Source organism: Geotrypetes seraphini, chromosome 8 (assembly GCF_902459505.1).
Source record: "Geotrypetes seraphini chromosome 8, aGeoSer1.1, whole genome shotgun sequence".
Lineage (NCBI taxonomy): Eukaryota > Metazoa > Chordata > Amphibia > Gymnophiona > Dermophiidae > Geotrypetes > Geotrypetes seraphini.
This window is the reverse complement of record NC_047091.1, coordinates 110,320,607-110,341,431: the sequence shown is the minus strand read 5'-3', so window position 1 is coordinate 110,341,431 and position 20,825 is coordinate 110,320,607. Positions and strand designations below refer to the sequence as shown.

The window sequence follows — 20,825 nt, the reverse complement described above, 5'->3', positions numbered from 1 at the left end:
TACTTTCGCTATGCCCTTCAAGATCTTGTAAGTCTCTATCATATCCCCTCTAAGTCTCCTCTTCTCCAGGGAAAAGAGTCCCAGTTTCTCCAATCTTTCAGCATATGAAAGATTTTCCATCCCTTTTATCAGACGTGGCACTCTCCTCTGAACCCTCTCAAGTAACGCCATGTCTTTCTTAAGGTATGGCGACCAATATTGGACGCAGTACTCCAGATGCGGGCACACCATTGCCCGATACAACGGCAGGATAACTTCTTTTGTTCTGGTAGTAATACCCTTCTTGATTATACCCAGCATTCTATTTGCTCTCTTAGCGGCCACTGCGCAATGTGCCGTCGGCTTCATTGTCATGTCCACCATTACCCCCAAGTCCCTTTCTTGGGTACTCTCTCGGGGGTACTCCCGAGGTACATCCCTCCCATTGTACCTCGGGTTTCTGCTTCCCACATGTAATACTTTACATTTCTCAACATTGAACTTCATCTGCCATCTCGTCGTCCATTCTCCTAGTTTGTTCAAGTCCCTTTGCAATTCTTCGCAGTCCTCTATATTCCGAGCTCCACTAAATAGTTTGGTGTCGTCTGCAAATTTTATTATCTCACACTTCGTCCCTGATTCTAGATCATTTATGAATATATTAAATAGCAGTGGCCCGAGCACTGAGCCCTGCGGGACCCCACTCGTGACCCTCCTCCAGTCCGAGTAGTGGCCCTTCACTCCTACCCTCTGTTTCCTACCTTTTTTTCCTTTCTTAAAATCACTGAAGAGGAAACTGCACATCATCTCTTCTCTTCCAAACTCATTATCTGATCCTCTGATTCGATTCCTACCCCTCTACACAATGCTATCCCTCCTAAGATCACCCCTTCTATCTGTCACATCCTCAATCTATCACTTTCCACTGCAACTATCCCTGATGTCTTCAAACATGCCATAATTACACCGCTCCTCATAAAACCTTCACTGCACTCTGCCCTGCCAACTATCGACCAATCTCCTTCCTCCCTTATCCATTACTCGAATGCGACACCACCACTGCCTGGACTTTCTATCCTCCCTAGACATTCTTGACCCACTCCAATCAGGCCTTCACCCCCTGCATTCTACTGAAACTGCCCTTGCCAAAGTCTCCAATGACCATGTCCTGGCCGATCCAAAGGCCACTACTCTATTCTCATCCTTCTTGATCTATCTGCTACTTTCGATACTGTAGACCACTGCCTTGTCCTCAACACAAGGCCCTCATTTGGATTCCAGGACCCCACTCTCTCCTGGTTCTCTTCCTATCTCTCACGTTGCACTTTATGCAGTGGTGGATCCTCCTCCCCTGCTTTCCCACTATCGATCAGAGCACCCTATGGCTCTGTCCTGAGACCTCTTCTCTTCTCCATCTATACTCATTCCCTTGGTGCTCTGATCTCTTCCCATGGTTTTCAATATCACCTCTATGCTGATGACTTCCAGATCTACCTCTCTATACCTGAAATCTCTACAGGAATCCAAACCCAAGTCTCAGCTTGCTTGTCTGACATTACTGCTTGGATGTCCTGCCGTCACAAAACTATCAAAAAATAAAACCCAAAAAGGCACTAGAACAGCTCCGAAAACGTGACAAAAAAAGTTCTAGGATATCACTGTTTTGCAGCTGTGAAGCGCATAACCTATGAACAATAATAAACAAAATAAATTATTAATAATTTAGTGAGAAGACCTTAAAACTAAACAAGGCCAAGACTGAACTACGAGTACTTATCTTTATCCCAGGACAAGCAGGCAGCTATTCTCAACATGTGGGTGATGTCATCCACGGAGCCTGGATACGGACAGCTTCGCAAGCAGATTTGCTTGAAGAACTTTAGAAAGTTTGCAACTGCCGCACAGCGCATGCGTGAGTGCCTTCCCGCCCGACGCAGGGCACGTGTCTCCTCAGTTCTCCACAGAGCCGAGAAGTCCTATTTCGACACTCTGCGCTAGACTCAGTCTACTTCGTGCCTTCTCTCACCGTGGCTTGTGTTCTTTTTAAGACAAGGTCGCTGTGTTATTTGCGCGTTTTTATTTTACTCTTAAAAAAAATATATATATATATATATTTTTTTCCATTTTCTTTATTTTCTTCGTGTCATGGCGGGGCCTGCCTCACGGCCTCAGCCTGCGGGCTTCGATTTCGTTGCGGCTATTTTTCAGTCTATGTCCCGGCCGGTCACAGGTTCAAGTCATGTGCCCGCTGTGCTACCCTTCAACCTTGACATTAAACGTTGAGTTCAGGTGGAGAAAATCTTCGGCAGTATGGATCCACTAACCCCAGTCTCGACCTCAGCTCTGGTCATGTCTTCTACGGGGCTCCCGCCGTCTACCTCAACCTTAATCAAACCTTCCTTGTTTGGGAAGTCCTCGTCCTCGAGCAAATCTGCTAAGTCTTCTCCTGAGGAGCTACTTTCCTCGCTGTCTTCCTCAGGTCAGGTAGCGCAGCAGTCTGTTCCAGCAGTGGTTCTGAAGCTGCCCATGAAGCATATCTCCAAATCAAAGCGTCATTCTTCTTCCTCTTCCTCGGAGACTATAGCCACACCAAATGTATCAGATCAAATCTCGATTTCACATTTAAAAGCTATGATCCAGACCATTATGCCTCGGGAGTTTGGTAATATGCTTGCCAAACACACTCCTGCCTCGACTCTGCTTCCTGCAGCCCAGTCTGAGCACTCAGCAGGAGTCGAGTCCTTGTGAGTGCCTCAAGAAGATACTATACACTCAATGCGAGGAGTCCAGTCTTTGCGAGTGTCTCGTCTGGAGTCTAAGCAATCTGTACAAGGAGCTGAGTTCTTGCCAGTACCTCAAGATACCTCGACACAAGGAGCTCAGTCCTTTTTGGTGTCTCGACTTCAATCTCCAGCCTCCAGCCCTCCTTCCTCACATAAGGCGATGCCCTTTTCAAGGCATAGGGCGAGAACTCCTCGACGTTCCTCTCAGCGGGACCTGCCTGGTTCGAGGCACAGTTCTCCACATCAATCAAGGGATCCATCAAGGCTCAGGTCCTCTTCTTGAGACAGGTCTCGCTTCTCCAGGCCTAGAGACTCTTCGAGGCCTCCAACTCCGAAGTCGAGGACACCACCTGCAGAGCCTTACCACTATGGTTCTTCTCCTGAGAGGGATTCTATCCATTCTCTCAGTGAGTCATCTGTACCTGCATATTCAACCTCAGGTATCAGTACTCCAGAGAGGCTTCACCTTCGCTCTCTGCTTTGTGAGGCGCCTCGAGGTCACCTTCTTCCCCTCAAAGCCACCCTTCCTTGAATCAGGTGTCTTTTCTACATTCCATTCTGATTCCAAGTACTCTACGGAGTATTTAGAGGAAATGGGTATGTCTTGTCCTCCTGCAGAGTCTCTCAAATTACCCATTAATAGACTTCCTTCTCAAACGCAATCTTGAAACACCTTATTCCATTTTTGCTGTTCCAGGAAAGCTGGAATCTCGATACAGGATGGTCCACTGCAAGGGCTTCAAGAAATCTCAGATATCCCATCAGTCCCTTCTTTGTGGAGTCTTTTCTGAAAAGGACCAATCCTGCCAAAGTTTATGCCACTGCCACTCCTGGAAGAGAGGGGCAGGACCAAGGACAAATTTGGTAGTCGCTTGTATCAAAATTCTCTTATGGCAACTAGATTTTTGAATTACCATTTTGTTTTTACTTCTTATTTCAAGCATTTAGTTGACGCCCTGCCTGATTTTTTCAGGTATATTCCTCAACATCGACTTCCAGAGTTCCAGCATCTGACTTCCACTCTGAAGCATTTGAACTTTCCTCAAGGATCACGACCTTCTCAGTGGCAATGCGCTGGCTTGCCTAGCTCCGCACTGTAGACATAGACCCCAATCTTCAAGATTGTCTGGCCAACATCCCTTGTCAGGACAATGACTTGTTTGATGACTCGATTGAGGCAGCTACTAAACTATTGTCTGAGCATGAAAAATCATTTGCTTCCATCATTCGAACTAAGCCTAAGCCTTCCACCTCTAAGGGCTTCAGGCTTCTTCCATCTTACTAGAGGCATTTTCCGCAGAGAGCAGCTCCTTAAACACGAGCGCCTCCTAAGAAATAATTACAACAGCAACCCACGGGATTCCCACAGGGACCCCCCTCTGGCCCAAGGGACTTCAATGGGGACCCCCCTCGAGCCAACGGGACTCCCACGGGGATGGAAAGCTTTGGAAGCAGGGTTCGTCCATATAATATAATGGACACATCAGCCTTAGTAAAAGAGGGGGTTTATAAGTTAATTACCTGAACAGGAAACAAAATAAGGGTTCCACCAAAGAGATTGCACAAGGAAAACAATAGTGCAAACACAAAAGAAACTGTGGAATTGATGATCCTGTCAGAAGTAATTGCTGCTTTTTATGGGGACGGGCAGGGATGGAGGTAATTCCATGCGGGGATGGATGGGGACGGAGAGGATCCTGACGGGGACGGGTGGGGACGGAGAGGATCCTAGCGGGGACGGGTGGGATTTCTGTCCCTGCGCAACTCTCTAATCCAGAGTAAAAGCCCACCTCTTTGAGAATGCATTTAACTCATAACTCCCTCACCCTAAGCACCCTGTGAAACTCTCTAAGCCCCTACTTGTCCTGTTGTCTGTTAATTTAGATTGTAAGCTCTACTGAGCAGGGACAGTATCTTAAATATGTTCTTGTATAGCACTGCACATATCTATCAGAGCTATAGAAATGTTAAATAGTAGTAGTACAGGCAGTCCCCTTTTAACGTCAGTCTCAGATTTACAAACGGGGGTCATTGTTAAACCTTTGGTGACCCAATGCATCCCTCTCCCTCCTTCCCAAGTCCCAATGCACCTCACCCCTTCCCCCCATGTCCCAATGCTCCCCTCTCTCTCCCTCCCTTCGTTCTGTGTGTCGGGAAGGCTTCTGGGTCAGCCGAAGGAGCCACTGCTCGCAGATTTTGTCAAGAGAAACGACTGCAGCTGGAAGGAGGAGGGAGCCGGCCAGAGGAATGTAAACATCCGTTGGAGGGGGTACGAACCTGGGACACAGAACAGAGGGAGGGGCATGTTGGGACGAGGGAGGGAGCACAATCTTGGACAAAGAATGAAAGGAGGGAGGGAGGGGGCATGAACTTGGGCCATAGGATTGAAGAATGGAGTGAGGGAGAGATACTGAGGTGGAAGAGGAAACAGAAAGGGAGAAATGGGTGTCTGAGTGAGAGGGAAAGAGATGGTTCATATGGGAAATGAAGAAAGAGGAGAATTGTTGGACACAGGGCAACAGGGAGGGAGGGAGAATTATTGGACATGGTGGTAGGAAAAGAGTGAGGAAGAGATTACATTACATTACATTAGTGATTTCTATTCCGCCTGTGCCTTGCGGTTCTAGGCGGATTACAAATTAGAAGAGATCTGGACATTACCAAGAGAATTACATAAAGCACAGTTACTTACCGTAACAGGTGTTATCCAGGGACAGCAGGCATATATTCTCACATGTGGGTGACGTCATCTACGGAGCCCCCGCGCGGACAGCTTTTCAAGCAAACTTGATTGAAGTTTCAAGTTTGCACACTGCACCACGCATGTGCTAGCCTTCCTGCCCACTAGAGGGCGCATCCCCACCTCGTGGTCCTCAGTTCCATATCAAGCAAAGAAGCCATCCCCGGGGAGGTGGGCGGGTTGTGAGAATATATGCCTGCTGTCCCTGGATAACACCTGTTACGGTAAGTAACTGTGCTTTATCCCAGGACAAGCAGGCATGATATTCTCACATGTGGGTGACCTCCAAGCCAACCAAAAAAGGGCAGGTGGGAGGATGGCAATTCAGGAAAACAGGTTACGTAACACCGACTGGCCAAACCGGCCGTCGCTTCTGGACAAAGTGTCCAGACAGTAGTGGGAGGTGAACGTATGAACCGAAGACCAAGTGGCAGCTTTACATATATCCTCCACAGGAGTAGACCGGAGGAAAGCAACAGAAGCTGCCATAGCCCGGACCTTATGCCCCGTGACTCGACCATGGAGCGGGAGACCAGCCTGAGCGTAGCAAAAAGAAATGCAAGCAGCCAACCAGTTGGACAAGGTGCGCTTGGAAACAGGATGTCCCAACCGATTAGGATCAAAGGACAAAAACAATTGAGGAACCTTCCGATGAGACTTGGTACGTTGGAGATAAAAGGCCAACCCCCTCTTACAGTCAAGCGTGTGAAGCGCCGCCTCACCAGGATGAGAGTGGGGCTTCGGGAAGAACACCGGAAGAACAATGGACTGATTGAGGTGGAAATCAGACACAACCTTAGGCAAAAATTTAGGATGGGTGCGAAGAACCACCTTGTCATGATGAAACACAGTAAAAGGTGGATCCGCAACCAAAGCCTGCAGCTCACTAATCCGACGAGCGGATGTGAGCGCAATCAAAAAGACCACTTTCCAAGTGAGAAACTTAAGATGAGATTTGTCGAGAGGCTCAAAAGGAGGCCTCATCAGTTGAGCTAAGACCACATTAAGATCCCAAACTACAGGAGGAGGTTTCAGAGGAGGATGGACATTCACGAGATCCCTCATGAAACGAGTTACCAGAGGATGAAGAGAGAGAGATCGACCCTCGAGATGCCGATGGAACGCCGCAATGGCACTGAGATGCACCCGAATGGAAGTCGTCTTCAGTCCAGACTTAGACAGATGCAACAAATATTCCAGCACCGAAGACACGGGAACTGAACTCGGGTCCAGATGGTTCGAGGAACACCAGGATGAAAATCTGGTCAATTTCTGGGAATAACAAAGCCGAGTCGAGACCTTGCGCGAGGCTTCCAAAATCTCCCTCACCGACTGAGAAACAGGAACCGAAGTCAAGGGGAAAGGAACCAAGCGGTCAGATGTAAAGACTGAAGATTGGGATGTAACAGCGAACCCCGACTCTGAGATAGTAGAGAGGGAAAGACAGGCAGAAGCAAAGGTTCCCTGACACTGAGTTGAAGAAGCAGGGAGAACCAGTGCTGTCTGGGCCAACGAGGCGCAATGAGAATCATAGTGGCTCTGGTCGACTTGAGATGTACCAGCGTTCTCAAGATCAGAGGAAAAGGAGGGAACGCATAAAGGAACCTCCCCCCCCAATCGAGAAGGAAGGCATCGGCCTCGAGACGGTCCCGGGAGTACATCCGAGAACAGTAGAGGGGTAGTTTGTGAGTCTCCGGGGAGGCGAACAGATCCACCTGAGGAGTCCCCCAGCGGTCAAAGACCTCGCGTAGAACCCTGGAGTTCAGCGACCACTCGTGCGGCTGGAGAAGACGACTGAGTTTGTCTGCCAGACAGTTCCTCTCTCCCTGAATGTAAACCGCACGCAGGAATAAGTTCTGGGAGACTGCCCATTCCCAAAGGCGCAGGGCTTCCTGGCACAGAGGCCAAAAACCTGTCCCCCCTTGTTTGTTTACATAATACATTGCCACCTGGTTGTCCGTCTGTACGAGCACTACTTGATCGTGCAGTAGGTGGCAGAAAGCTCGAGCAGTCAGAAAGATGGCACGAAGCTCCAACACATTGATGTGACAACGACGGTCCTCGGCCGACCATAGACCCTGCATTCGCAGACCGTCGAGATGTGCCCCCCACGCGTACTCCGAGGAGTCCATGGTCAGGACCTTGCAACATGGAGGAACGAGAAACAGCAAACCCCCTGAATGACTGGAAGAGTTGGTCCACCAACGGAGCGAGCGTCTCAAAGAAGGAGTCACTGTTATCGGACAAGAGACTGGGTCGCGATCCTGCCGCCATTGAGAGGCCAGAGTCCACTGAGGAAGCCTCAGATGCAAGCGAGCGAAGGGAGTGACGTGGACCGTCGATGCCATGTGGCCCAGAAGGATCATCATACGCTGAGCCGACACCACGGATTGCTTCAAAACCTGGCGACCTAACCGAAGCAAGGCCTCCCTCCGAGGAGGGGGGAGGAAAGAGCGGAGGCGAACCGTGTCCAGCACGGCTCCGATAAACTGGAGAGACTGAGCCGGGCACAACTGAGACTTGGGAAAGTTCACTTCGAACCCTAGTCGTTGAAGTAAGATGATAGTCTGTTGGGTCGCTAAGATAACTCCCTCCCTGGTCGGGGCCTTGATCAGCCAATCGTCCAGGTAGGGAAAGACCGGTAGCCCCCGAGAGCGCAGGGCTGCCGCGACTACCACCATACACTTCGTGAATACCCGAGGGGACGACGCCAGACCAAAGGGAAGGACCCGATACTGAAGGTGCAACTCTCCCACTTGGAACCGTAAGAACTTGCGGAAAGCGGGATGCACCGGAACATGGGTATATGCTTCCTTCAAGTCCAGGGAGCACATCCAATCCCCTTCCTCCAACAGGGGGTACAAAACCGGAAGCGATAACATATGGAACTTCTCCCGGACCAGGAACTTGTTGAGCTTCCTGAGGTCCAAAATGGGGCGCAAATCCCCGGTCTTTTTCGGGACCAAAAAGTAACGGGAGTAAAACCCCCGACCCCGCTGGTCTGGAGGGACCAGCTCCACTGCCCGCAGGCTCAACAAGGCCCTGGCCTCGACCAGGAGAAGGGCCAACTGGCTCCGATTGGACGGGCAAGCGCTGGGCGGCCTGTCCGGAGGCTGTGATAAGAAGTTGAGCGAATAGCCCTCGGAGACGGTCCGGAGCACCCATGCGTCGGATGTAATCTCGGTCCAAGCCCCGTAAAAGGACCTGAGTCGACCCCCGATGGGGAGGGGGTCCGGCGATACCGCGGAGGGGGCCCGCCCCCAACCGCAGATCCCGTCAAAAACACGGCGCGGGCTTGGACGCTCCCTGCGCTGGGGGTTTTGACTGACCTCCCCTACCCTGTTGGGGTGGGCGTCGGGGCGGAGGTCTTGAGAAGGCCGGCGTAGATTTCTGCGGGTATCTTCTCGGGGGCTGCCGAAAAGGTTTTTGCGGCGGGGCCTTAGGTTTAGGGCGGACCAGGGAGGCAAGAGAGCGCTCCTGCTCCGACAGACGTTTGGTCGCCGCCTCCAGGGAGTCGTCGAACAGTTCCGAACCCACGCAGGGCAAGTTCGCCAAACGCTCCTGCAGGTTGGGGTCCATCTCGAGGGTACGGAGCCACGCCAGCCGGCGCATAGCCACCGCACAGGCCGATACCCTCGAGGCGAGTTCAAAGGCATCGTACACAGCATGGAATAGGTACAAGCGCAGTTGAGAAAGATTTGACATAAAGGTGGCGAACTTCTCCCTATGGGAATCAGGTATGACGTCCCGAAAAGTTGGGAGGTCTTTCACCATGTTACGCAAGTAGGAAGAATATGAAAATGCGTAATTCAAGACCCTCGTCGCCATAAGAGAATTAGCGTAGAGGCGACGACCAAATTTGTCGAGGGTCTGTCCTTCCCTCCCCGGCGGGACCACTGCAGACACCCTGGAAGGTTGCGTCCTCTTAAGCGCCGACTCCACCAGGAGCGATTGGTGGGAGAGTTGCGCCTTCTCGAACCCCTTAGGAGGGAGGGTCCGGTATTTCGACTCCATCTTGGACGGCACCACCGTGACCGTAAGAGGGGTTTCCAAATTTCTTAGTAAGGTCTGATGAAGGACCTTATTCAGCGAGGGGATTCCCGAGGGGGAGCAGGAAGATCCTGCTCCTCCAAAAACTCCTTGGTGTAATGGGAACCTGCCAACAAGTCCACTCCCAAAGCCCCCGCCATATCCTGCACAAACCTGGAGAATGACGAAGGTCTGGCAGGAGGAGAAGGAGACCGAGATTTCCTCGCCGAGCCGAAAGGGGAGGCCTCGCGGGAATACCTCGGCTCTCTACCCGACCCCGATCCCCACGAGGCACGCTCCCGGGACCTCGAGAGGGTCAGGGACCGATCATGCCTGAAGGAACCCTTGGGGGAACCCCCCGGGGTACGAGGTATCGAGGCCCGTCCCTTCCGCCCCGGCGAGGAGCACCTTCTCCGACAGGGGAGCGAAAAAGACTGGGGTTATCCAGGCGGAGCTCCGAGACCTGTAAGGTCTCGCCCCCGAGCGGCGACGAGCGACCGCGCCTCCGAGGCGAGGCCCGAGATCGCTTGGCCTTCCTCGGACGGCGCCTCGCCAGAGGCCTGCCCGAAGGCGAGGAGCCTCGCGAGGACCTCGAGGAAGAAGTGGACGAGAGCCTCCGCACCCGGCGCATCTTGTCACGGGGCCGCACGCTACGCTCAGGTTGTCCCACCGATGCCGGGTCCGAGGGCAAAGCCGAGGGCGAGGCAGTACGAACCTCGGGGGCCGAAGCCAGAGTACCCGAGGCCGAGGTCGCCAACTGCGGGGCAGCCGAGACCGAAGCAGTCGAGGTCGAAGCCTGCTGCAGGTGCTCAATGGCCCCGGACAGCTCCGAGGCGATCAAAGCCCGGAGCAAGTCCTGGAAAGCCGGGATCGTCATCCCAGGCGGTAACACCTGTTGATGCTCCTCAGAGGGCGACCTCGGTCTCGAGTATTCCCTCGGGGCAATCGATTTGGACACCTTGGGCTGGGCGGAGGCAGACCCTCCCGCCGTCGAAGAGCCCGAGGATGGCTTCTTGGTCGATCCTGGAGCTGAGGAGGGAAGTGGAGACTTACCCAAGGCCGGCTTGGACGAGGCAACAGGCTTCGACGGGACCGAAGGTCGAGGCGAAGCCGAGGGGCCCGAGGCCGAGGTCGAGGTCAAGGCCGGGGCCGAAGCCGAGGCCGAACTCGAGGCCTTCCCGGTCGGGGACTCAACGGCGAAAAGTTCCGCCATGCGGGCCCTGCGGCGTTTGAGAGCCCTTTTCTGAAAAGTGGCACACCTGGCACAAGAATCTGTCGGGTGCTGGGGCCCCAAGCACCGCAAACAGCACCGGTGAGGATCTGTAATCGATAAGAGTCGGTCGCACCGACCGCACTTTTTAAATCCCGTCACAGGCCGGGACATGGGCCCATAAAGCGGCCGGGAACAGGCGAGGTCCCACGGCCGCGGCTACCGGGAGCCCCCGGAGCGACGGAAAAAATAAAACTTTTTTTTTTTTTTTTATACGATAACTATTAAATAAAAGAAACAAGGCAAAACGCAGCGACCGCGTCGAAATCAGGACACAGCCGTGGCAACAGAAGGCAAACTGAAGAGCACAATTTTCCACAGGGCTTCTGGCTCCGCGGATGAAATTGAACTGAGGACCACGAGGTGGGGATGCGCCCTCTAGTGGGCAGGAAGGCTAGCACATGCGTGGTGCAGTGTGCAAACTTGAAACTTCAATCAAGTTTGCTTGAAAAGCTGTCCGCGCGGGGGCTCCGTAGATGACGTCACCCACATGTGAGAATATCATGCCTGCTTGTCCTGGGATAACAATGATTACTGAGAGAATTACATAACAGTGATTCATGTACTTTACATGGTACGGTAGAGGATTATAAATTATGAGAGATCTAGATTTTTTCAAAAAAATTTCATAGAAGGGAATCAAGTGATAACAGGGTACAGTGGAGAATATCAGTATATACTGGTTACATAAGAAAAATTACCTAATAATGAAGGAGGAAGTTTGTTGGATACTGAATGTAGATGCTTATTTAGGAATCAGAATAGTTTTTGGAAGGTAAGGTTCTTGGAGTTGACTAATGTGTTATTCACGTGAGGGAGAGCTTGTGCGAATGGGGAGGAGATTAGTTAGTGGGGACGTGTTTTTTAAATAGAAATGTTTTGATTTCTTTTCGAAACACTTTGATGTCTGTTGTTTTGATCATCAGTTTGGTGATGGTGGGGTCAATTTTCGCTGCCCGAGTCGCTAGAAGGCTGTCGTATAGTTTCTTACGTCGGGTACCATTGTGAGGGGGGAAGGTGAATAGGTTTTGAGTTCTCCTTGATCTGTTTGAGTGCTAGCGGTACAGGCGGTTGTTTAGGTAACAGGGGGCAGTACCATGGGTTACTTTAAATAGTAGACAATAGAACTTGAATTGAGTTCTTGCTTTTATCGGAAGCCAGTGAGAGTCTATATAGGCAGGGGTGATGAGGTCAAATTTGCTGAGACAGTAGATGAGTCTGATGGCTGTGTTCTGAACGGTCTGTAGTTGTTTTATCATGTTGTTTGGGCATGGTAGGTAGAGGCTGTTGCAGTAATCTAAGGTACTAAGTGTGAGGGATTGTACAATGATCTTGTATTGTTCTTTTGTAAAGAATTTTCTTGGGGAAGAGAGAGGGAGACATGTTGGATGCGGTGATGGTAGAGAGGGATGGATGGAAAGGGATGCAAGAGGGGCCTCAAGGAGTTGAGAAGAATATTATGATCAAGTTACATACAAATTCAATTTAAGAATGGTTTAAAAAAAATGAAACCTGTTCTTAACCCAGGGACTGCCTGAAAGGCTGCCTTAATGCTGCACTACTTACACTATAGAGCTATGCTACAAACATGCCACCTTATAAAAAAACACTGTCCATAAGCTATTTTAAACCTGCCTCAGATTAACTGTAAGATCCTTTTTACATTAAAGTCCATAAAGATGTACCCATGGTGTTGCTCGAAAATGCAGAGTTATCAAGAGCCTCCATTTATTAACATTAAAATATATACCCCCATCTTCTCCAATTTGTACCTAGCTCTTACAAACTGATATACTACATGTGGAGAAAATGGGCTCTTTACCTTTTCTCTTTAGTCTCATCTTCATTCTTGTTCATTTCCTGCTCAGCCAGTAAGTCAGAGACCAGTTTGAGAGCTCTCTCAGAGTGGGAGACTATTTTCTGAATAGCCTGGAGCTCATCCTCTGTGGGATAGATGTTAGAGTGTTTTGACATGATGTGACGATCATCAGAAGAATCTGGGCGACGAATAGGCTAAGGTGGATATAAAAACACAATTATTCTAGTGCAAGGTAGCGGTTGTATTGAAGTTATCATTAGCATGCAAGTGATATATAACTTGTATGGAAATAAGTATGAATAAATTAAATAAAATGGAGAACAGGAGAAGGGCAGCTTTCACTAGGAACCACTGGGTATGATCACAGTGTTGTAGCTCCAGGAGTTTTGTAGTCTTTGAAACAAAGTTTAAAAACACACACCACTCCTTTCCTAACTTCTATATCTACATGAGAGTTCTCAAATTTCCTACATGAAAATTTCAAAAACCTTTGATTTCAAGTCCATTGGTTTGCATGTTTTAATTATGATTTATAAATCAAATTATTGAAATAAATCTCACCATGTACTAAAAAGCACAGTTACTTACTGTAACAGTTGTTATCCAGGGACAGCAGGCAGATATTCTCACACATGGGTGACGTCACCAACGGAGCCCCGCAGCGGACAGCCTCGAAAGCAAACTTGCTTGAAGATCTCGAGCTTTCGAGTGCTGCACCGCGCATGCGCGCGTGCCTTCCCGCCCGAACTAGGGGGCGCGTCTCCTGTGAGGATCCTCAGTTCAGATACCAAGCCAAGAAGCCAACCAGGGGAGGTGGGAGGGTTGTGAGAATATCTGCCTGCTATCCCTGGATAACAACTGTTACGGTAAGTAACTGTGCTTTATCCCAGGACAAGCAGGCAGCATATTCTCACACATGGGTGACGTCCAAGCTAATAAACAGGGATGGAAGGAAAGTTGGCAATTTAAGAAAAAAGATTTTGCAAAACTGATTGGCCAAAAAGGCCATCCCTCCTGGATAAAGAATCCAGACAGTAATGAGAGGTGAAAGTATGAACCGAGGACCAAGTGGCAGCCTTGCAAATTTCCATAGCTCGAACTTTGTGGCCCGTTACTCGACCCTGCAGAGGAAGACCAGCCTGAGAATAGCAAAAAGAGATGCAAGCAGCCATCCAGTTGGAGATGGTACGCTTCGAGATAGGACATCCCAACCTATTCGGATCAAAAGAGATGAAGAGTTGAGGAGAAGTTCTGTGAGGTTAAGTGCATTGGAGGTAAAAAGTCAAGGCACGTTTGCAATCCAAAGTATGAAGTGCCACTTCTCCCTGATGAGAATGCGGCTTTGGAAAAAATACTGGCAGAACAATAGATTGGTTGATATGAAATTCTGAAACCACTTTAGGCAAGAATTTAGGATGTGTACGAAAGACCACCTTATCATGGTGAAAAACCGTGAAAGGGGGATCCGCAACCAATGCTTGACTCGGCGAGCCAAAGTGAGGGCAATCAAAAATACAGCTTTCCAATTGAGGTATTTGAGATGAGCCATGTCAATAGGTTCAAATGGAGGTTTCATCAGTTGAACTAGAACCACATTAAGATCCCAAACCACAGGAGGCGGTTTAAGAGGTGGATGAAGATTAAAAAGCCCTTTCATAAAGCGAGAAACCATGGGATGCGCAGAGAGCAGTTTCCCATCCAGAGGCTGATGAAAAGCAGCAATAGCACTAAGATGGACTCGAATAGAAATAGATTGGAGGCCCGATTGGGACAAGTGAAGTAAATAGTCCAGAATTGAAGCTAAGGAGGAAGACATCGGATGAAGCTGACGACTAGAACATCAAGCAGAAAATCAAGTCCATTTATGGCCGTAACATTGACGAGTTGATGGCTTTCTGGACGCTAGGAAAACATCTTGAACAGACTGGGAAAATTGAGAAGAGTCTGTTATGTAGAAAGGTACCAAACTGTCAAGTGGAGAGACTGCAGAATGGGATGAAGTAAAGACCCCTGATTCTGCGTGAGTAGTGAAGGAAAAACTGGTAGAAGTAGAGGCTCCCTGATGGTGAGTTGCAGAAGAAGGGAGTACCAGGGTTGTCTGGGCCACCGAGGAGCTATCAGGATCATGGTGGCATGTTCCGATTTCAGCTTGACAAGAGTCTTGAGAATCAGAGGAAATGGAGGGAAGGCATAAAGAAACTGATTCCTCCAGTCCAGAAGAAAAGTATCCGCCTCGAGACGGTGAGGCGAGAAGATTCGGGAACAGAACAGAGGAAGTTTGAAGTTGCTGGGCGATGCAAATAGGTCTATCTGAGGGGTTCCCCATTGAAGAAACACTTGGCGAAGTGTGGGGGAATTGAGTGTCCATTCGTGAGGTCGCAGCAGATGACTCAATTTGTCTGCCAGACAGTTCTGTTGATCTTGAATGTAGACAGCTCTGAGAAAGATGTTGTGAGAAATCGTCCATTGCCACAAACTGAGAGCTTCCTGACACAGGGAATGAGATCCCGTCCCCCCCTGTTTGTTGACATAATACATGGCTACTTGATTGTCTGTCCGAACCAGAACCACCTGGTCGTGAAGAAGATGAAGAAAAGCTTTGAGAGCAAGGAAAATCACTCTGAGTTCCAACAGATTGATATGACACCAACGATCTGTGGACGTCCACAACCCTTGCGTACGGAGACCATCTACATGGGCTCCCCACGCATAGGTGGACGAGTCGGTTGTGAGCACTTTCCGATGAGGAAGATCGTGAAACCGCAAACCTCTGGAAAGCTTGGAAGAGAGCATCCACCAGCGGAGAGAATTCTTCAACAAAGGAGTCACCGCTATTCGACGAGAAGGTGAGTCCAGAGCTTGTTGCCATTGAGACGCCAGGGTCCACTGAGGAATGCGAAGGTGAAGTCTGGCAAGAGGAGTCACATGAACTGCAGAGGCCATGTGGCCGAGCAGAACCATCATTTGATGGGCAGAGATGGTCTGAAGACAAGACACCTGCTGGCAAAGGCGAAAGAGGGTCTCCTGACGGTTGAGTGGAAGGAATGCTCTCATGCTGACAGAATCCAGAGTCACGCCAATAAATTGAAGAGACTGGGCCGGAACCAATTAAGATTTGGGAAAATTGACATGGAACTCCAGACTTTGAAGAAATGTAATAGTCTGATGGGTCGCTACAATAACCTCTGGAAGAGAAGGGGCTTTGATAAGCCAATCGTCGAGGTAAGGAAAAACCTGAAGACCTCGAGAGAGTAGAGCCGCAGCCACGATTACCAAACACTTGGTGAACACTCTTGGGGAGGCTGCCAGGCCGAAGGGAAGAACCCTGTATTGAAGATGGAGATTCCCCACCTTGAATCTGAGATATTTGCGAAAGTTTGGATGAACAGGGATATGAGTATAAGCCTCTTTGAGATCCAGTGAGCACATCCAATCCCCCCGATCCATGAGGGAGTATAAGGTTGGTAACGAGAGCATGTGAAACTTCTCTTTGACCAGAAATTTGTTGAGGGCTCGAAGATCCAGAATGGGTCGCAAATCCCCCGTCTTCTTGGGCACCAGGAAGTATCTGGAATAGAACCCCCGATTGTGCTGGGGAGGGGGGATCTCCTCCACCGCTCGAAGGCGAAGCAGTACCTGAGCCTCCTGAAGAAAAAGGGGGAGTTGCGAGGAACTGGAAAGACACTCTCTTGGAGGGTGATCTGGGGGCACTTGAATCAGGCGCAGAGAGTATCCCTTGCGGATGATGGTCAGAACCCATAGGTCTGATGTAATGTTTTCCCAACTGGAATAAAAAAGGGAAAGACGACCTCCAATGGGCAAGGAAGATGCAAGGAGGATGGAATGCTCAAGGCTGGACCGTCAAAAAGACGGAGCCGGTTTCGCAGGAGCAGGCGTCTGAGGTTTCTGAGGACGTTGCTGTTGAGGCTGCCGAGGAGAAGGACGAGAAAAGCTGGATGGTTTTCATAGGATATCGGCGAGCAGGAGGTTTGTAAGCTCAAGTCGTAGAAGGTTTGTGCTTCGGCCGAAGTAGGGAGGCAAAAGATCTCTCATGTTCAGAAAGCTGTTTTGTGGCCGCCTCAATGGAATCGTCAAAAAGTTCATTGCCTTGACACGGTAAGTTGGCCAGGCGATCCTGCAAGTTAGGGTCCATATCGACTATCCTAAGCCAGGCTAGACGACGCATGGCCACTGCAAAAGCCGAGACCCTAGAAGAAAGCTCAAACGCATCATAAGATGCCTGCAACATAAAAAGCCTCAACTGGGAAAGAGTTTGAAGGATCTGTTTAAATTCAGACAGACGATGCTTCGACAAGTCTGGATAAAAGGATGGCAACAACTTCAAAAAATTGTTAAAGTAGAATGTAAAGACATAGTTGTAATTTAATATCCTGTTCGCCATCATAGAATTTTGATACAGTCTACGACCAAATTTGTCCATAGTACATCTTTCACGACCAGGAGGGACAGTTGCAGACACCTTAGATGGATGAGCCTTCTTAAGGGAGGATTCCACCACCAAAGATTGATGGGAAAGTTGCGACTTTTCAAAACCCTTACAGGGGACAGTACGATAACGTGACTCCAGCTTTGATGGAATAGCCGTGACCGAGTATGGTGTTTCCATATTATGGATGAAAGTCTGCTTAAGCACCGGTGTCATGGGGAGCCGCAAAGTCTCCTTAGGAGGATGTGGAAGCTCCATATCAACCAAGTATTCTGGTGTATATTTTGAATCTGAGTGTAAATCTAAATGAAGAGCTTGACCCATATCATAGACAAATTTGGCAAAGGAAGACGATTTTGAAGAAGAAGCTTCCTCAGGGGAGGCAGACCTGGAACGAGGGGCTACAGAATAAGAGGGTGAAGCCTCACGTGAACATCGGCTCCGACTCTACCCGCACTGTCACTGAAGAAGCCCCACTACCAGTTTGTGGTGGAATAAAGGAATGTTTCCTTTTCAGACTCCTCGATAGAGATGTTCTCAGAGTCCGAGGGGTAGAATGCCTCGAAACTGGAGGAGAAACATCTCGAAGTAAAGACCTCGACCTCGAATGCCTCGAAGACACAGAAGAGGTAAGTTTCGACTCAGAACAAGGAAGGTGCCTCGAAGAAACCTCCAAAGGCCTCGAGCTCTTTGAAGTGAGATGTCTCGACGGCTTCGCTCGATGCTTCGGACGAGGCAAAGAGGATCTCGAGGTAAGATCCGGTGAGGAATCAGAGGAAGAAACTCTTTTACGAGACCTGCCCCTTGGATGGTGTATCAGGGTCTCAGGTTGCTGCTCAGGCTGGTCTACCCGAGGCAAGGTCGAAGAGAGGACCAACTGAGCCACAATGGAAGAAATTTGCGTAGTCAAGATGGACTTGAGCATATCCTCAAACATTGGCACCGAGACCAAAGGATTCTGTGGCACAGGTGCTCCCGTGCGCTCCATGGAGGGCGACCTCGATTTAGAGTATTCCCGAGACTTGGAGGCACGTTTTGCAGAAGGTCTCGAGGATAGAGTGGCACCCGGAGCCCCGGGGAGCGTGGAGAGAGACTCTATTGGCTTCTTGGACATGGTACCTGGAAAGGAAGCAGGAGACTTTCTCCCAGACGCAGGCTTCGAGGACGAAATCAAAGAGGCCTTCGAGGCCGAGGACCCTGAGGTCTTCGAGGCCGAGGCCGAAGTAAGTGTCGAGGGCGAGAGCTTCGCGCCCGAGGTTGTCCCCGATGACGAGGCCTTTGATCCCGAAGGCGTCGAGACAGTCGGGGCCGAGGCTTTTTCAGGCTCCATGTGAAACAGTTGAAGAAACCTGTCACAGCGGCGGCGAAAAGCGCGAGGCTGAAGGGTTAGACAGCGATCACAATCCTCTGGACGATGACTGCCACCCAAACAAACCATACACCGACTATGAGGGTCGGTGATAGAAATCGTCCTACTACACTGGTAGCAACGTTTAAACCTGGTTACAGGCCGGGACATAGAAAAAATAAAGTCCGTACCGTAAAAGTAGAGGGCCTAGGCCTAAACCCTCAAAACTGGACGAAACAAAAATAAAGATAAAGTTGTTTTTTTTTTTTTATAAAAGAAAAAGGAACGAATCCAGAGCACAGCTACCAAAGAAAAAAACTGTTGTCGTGGTGAAGAGAAGGCAAATGCTGCAGAGCCAGAAAAACAAGTCTTCTCAGCTCCGCGGAAAACGAATAACTGAGGATCCTCACAGGAGACACGCCCCCTAGTTCAGGTGGGAAGGCACGCGCGCATGCGTGGTGCAGCACTCGAAAGCTCGAGATCTTCAAGCAAGTTTGCTTTCAAGGCTGTCTGCTGCGGGGCTCCGTCGGTGACATCACCCATGTGTGAGAATATGCTGCCTGCTTGTCCTGGGATAACATCCTAACCATACAGCAGTTTTATGCATGACACATTTTTGTTGTTTGCTAGAATCAAATCTCACCAATAGTTTCCAGTGTTGTAACTTACAATACGAAACAGTTTTCGCAACTGTGTGCTACCACCCCCCTCCTTTCCATCAATAGGAACCAAGCTGGTCTCATAGGTTTATTATTTTGGTGAATAAAAGGGTTATTGCAACTTGTAAATAATCCAATTTTTGTTGGGAACATTAAGGATGCTAGAACTCTTGCCCTTCAGTTGCATGTAATCAGCTTCTAGAATTAATGGGAAGAATTTTAGTATTCCGGGCTGCTTTCATTTTGCCTCAAACAAAGTCACAATCTTAATTAAACATCTCTTTAAAATAATGAGACAAAGTATTACCCACCAAGAGTGGGGGCACTGGCATGCCAGGTCTGCTCATGAGTGGGGGTGGATGCCAATCTACAGTCATGCGGCGTCTCTGCTCCTCCCAGAAAAATTGATGCTCCTCAACTCGTCTCCAGTACATCTCCTCTTCATAACGCCTGGAGAGAAGGTATGCAGAATATCATTGTTACTTTGAGCACTACCACTTTACATTAGAAAACAGCCAGCTCAGCAATGCATCACTGCTGTGAGAAATAACTTATATACCATGATAAAAAAATAAGGTCACAAGACTAGCAATTACTACCATCTAAACCTTACCTTTGTAGTGAGGAAAGTGAAGTTGCTTTCCTGCACAGAGGGATCTCTATAAACTGAAGGGAAATGCAGCCACACTCCACAGTGATGTGATCCAATGAAGACTTGTGTGTTAGTCCTGTCCTCTAGATTAGCAAAGTCTAAATTAGATCTTTCTGAACATGCATGGGAGTTCTTGTGCCATCTCAAATGCTGCTCCCCATCCAGTCCATATTCAAGCTAAGATGTTATTTGAATTTAACATTCTTGGCTTAACATACACCTTTTTTTTTTTTAATGAGATGGGTATGAGGGCGAGTGTGGCTGCATTTCCTTGCTGTCTACAGAGGAGAAATTAGGTTCTTACCTGTTAATTTTCTTTCTTTTAGTCCCTCCAGACCGGATGGATTTATGCTCCTCTGCCAGCAGGTGGATACTGAGCACACATTGACTTTTGGCAGTAGTACAAGTGGGCTGTGCAGTCCTCTCTACAATCAGTCTGATGAATAGCCAAGCAGAAACTAACTAAGAACTAGAGAATGACATGGGAAAAAAATCTGTCCCCGTCACTGCCCCGTCCCCACAGCATTCACCCTTCCCTCTCGTCACCTCATCACCCTTCAGCGGCCCGAGAATCTCCTTCCCTCACCCTTACTTTCACGGTGCTTTAGTAAAGAAACTTACTGAAGCCGGCAATGCCTGCCTGCCTGCAGTTGCATGTGTGTGGGCGGAAGCTTCTCCTCTGACACAACCGGAAGCTGCGTCAGAGGAGAAGCTTCCGCCTACACACACGCAACTGCAGACAGGCAGGCTTTGTCGGCTTCAGTAAGTTTCTTTTCTAAAGCACCATGAAAGTAAGGGGAGGGAAGAAGGGAGATAGATTTGGCCGGAGGGAGGGAGGGGGCCCCATGCGATCGGTGATGGCGCGCCTTCCCTCCCTTAACTGTGGGGACAAGGCCATTCACCACTCCACGGAGCGTTGGATGGCCTTGTCTCCATGCCCGCAGTGAGCACTTTTCCCCCCCCCCCCCCACCATTTCGGCGGGTTACCTGCAGGTAACTGCCACCGTGCCATTCTCTACTAAGAACTTAAGAACCGTGAACTATAAATATACCAACTCCACTCTCATATGGAGAAGACAAAGTAGCTGTCCGGACTGGA

General features: G+C 49.5%; 1 protein-coding gene across 2 annotated transcripts in view; it reads right to left on the bottom strand.

Annotated features, from left to right (window-relative positions):
* The window catches only part of ZFR2 (zinc finger RNA binding protein 2), a 353,820-nt gene that overhangs the window by 100,460 nt on the left and 232,535 nt on the right, over positions 1 to 20,825 (bottom strand). For both annotated transcript variants that reach the window (XM_033954204.1, XM_033954205.1), the window contains exons 11-12: positions 19,386 to 19,524; positions 12,624 to 12,814 (exon numbers count right to left, since the gene is read on the bottom strand). In XM_033954204.1, coding sequence (XP_033810095.1) covers positions 12,624 to 12,814; positions 19,386 to 19,524 — 330 coding nt within the window. The remainder of the gene's footprint in view (positions 1 to 12,623; positions 12,815 to 19,385; positions 19,525 to 20,825) is intronic.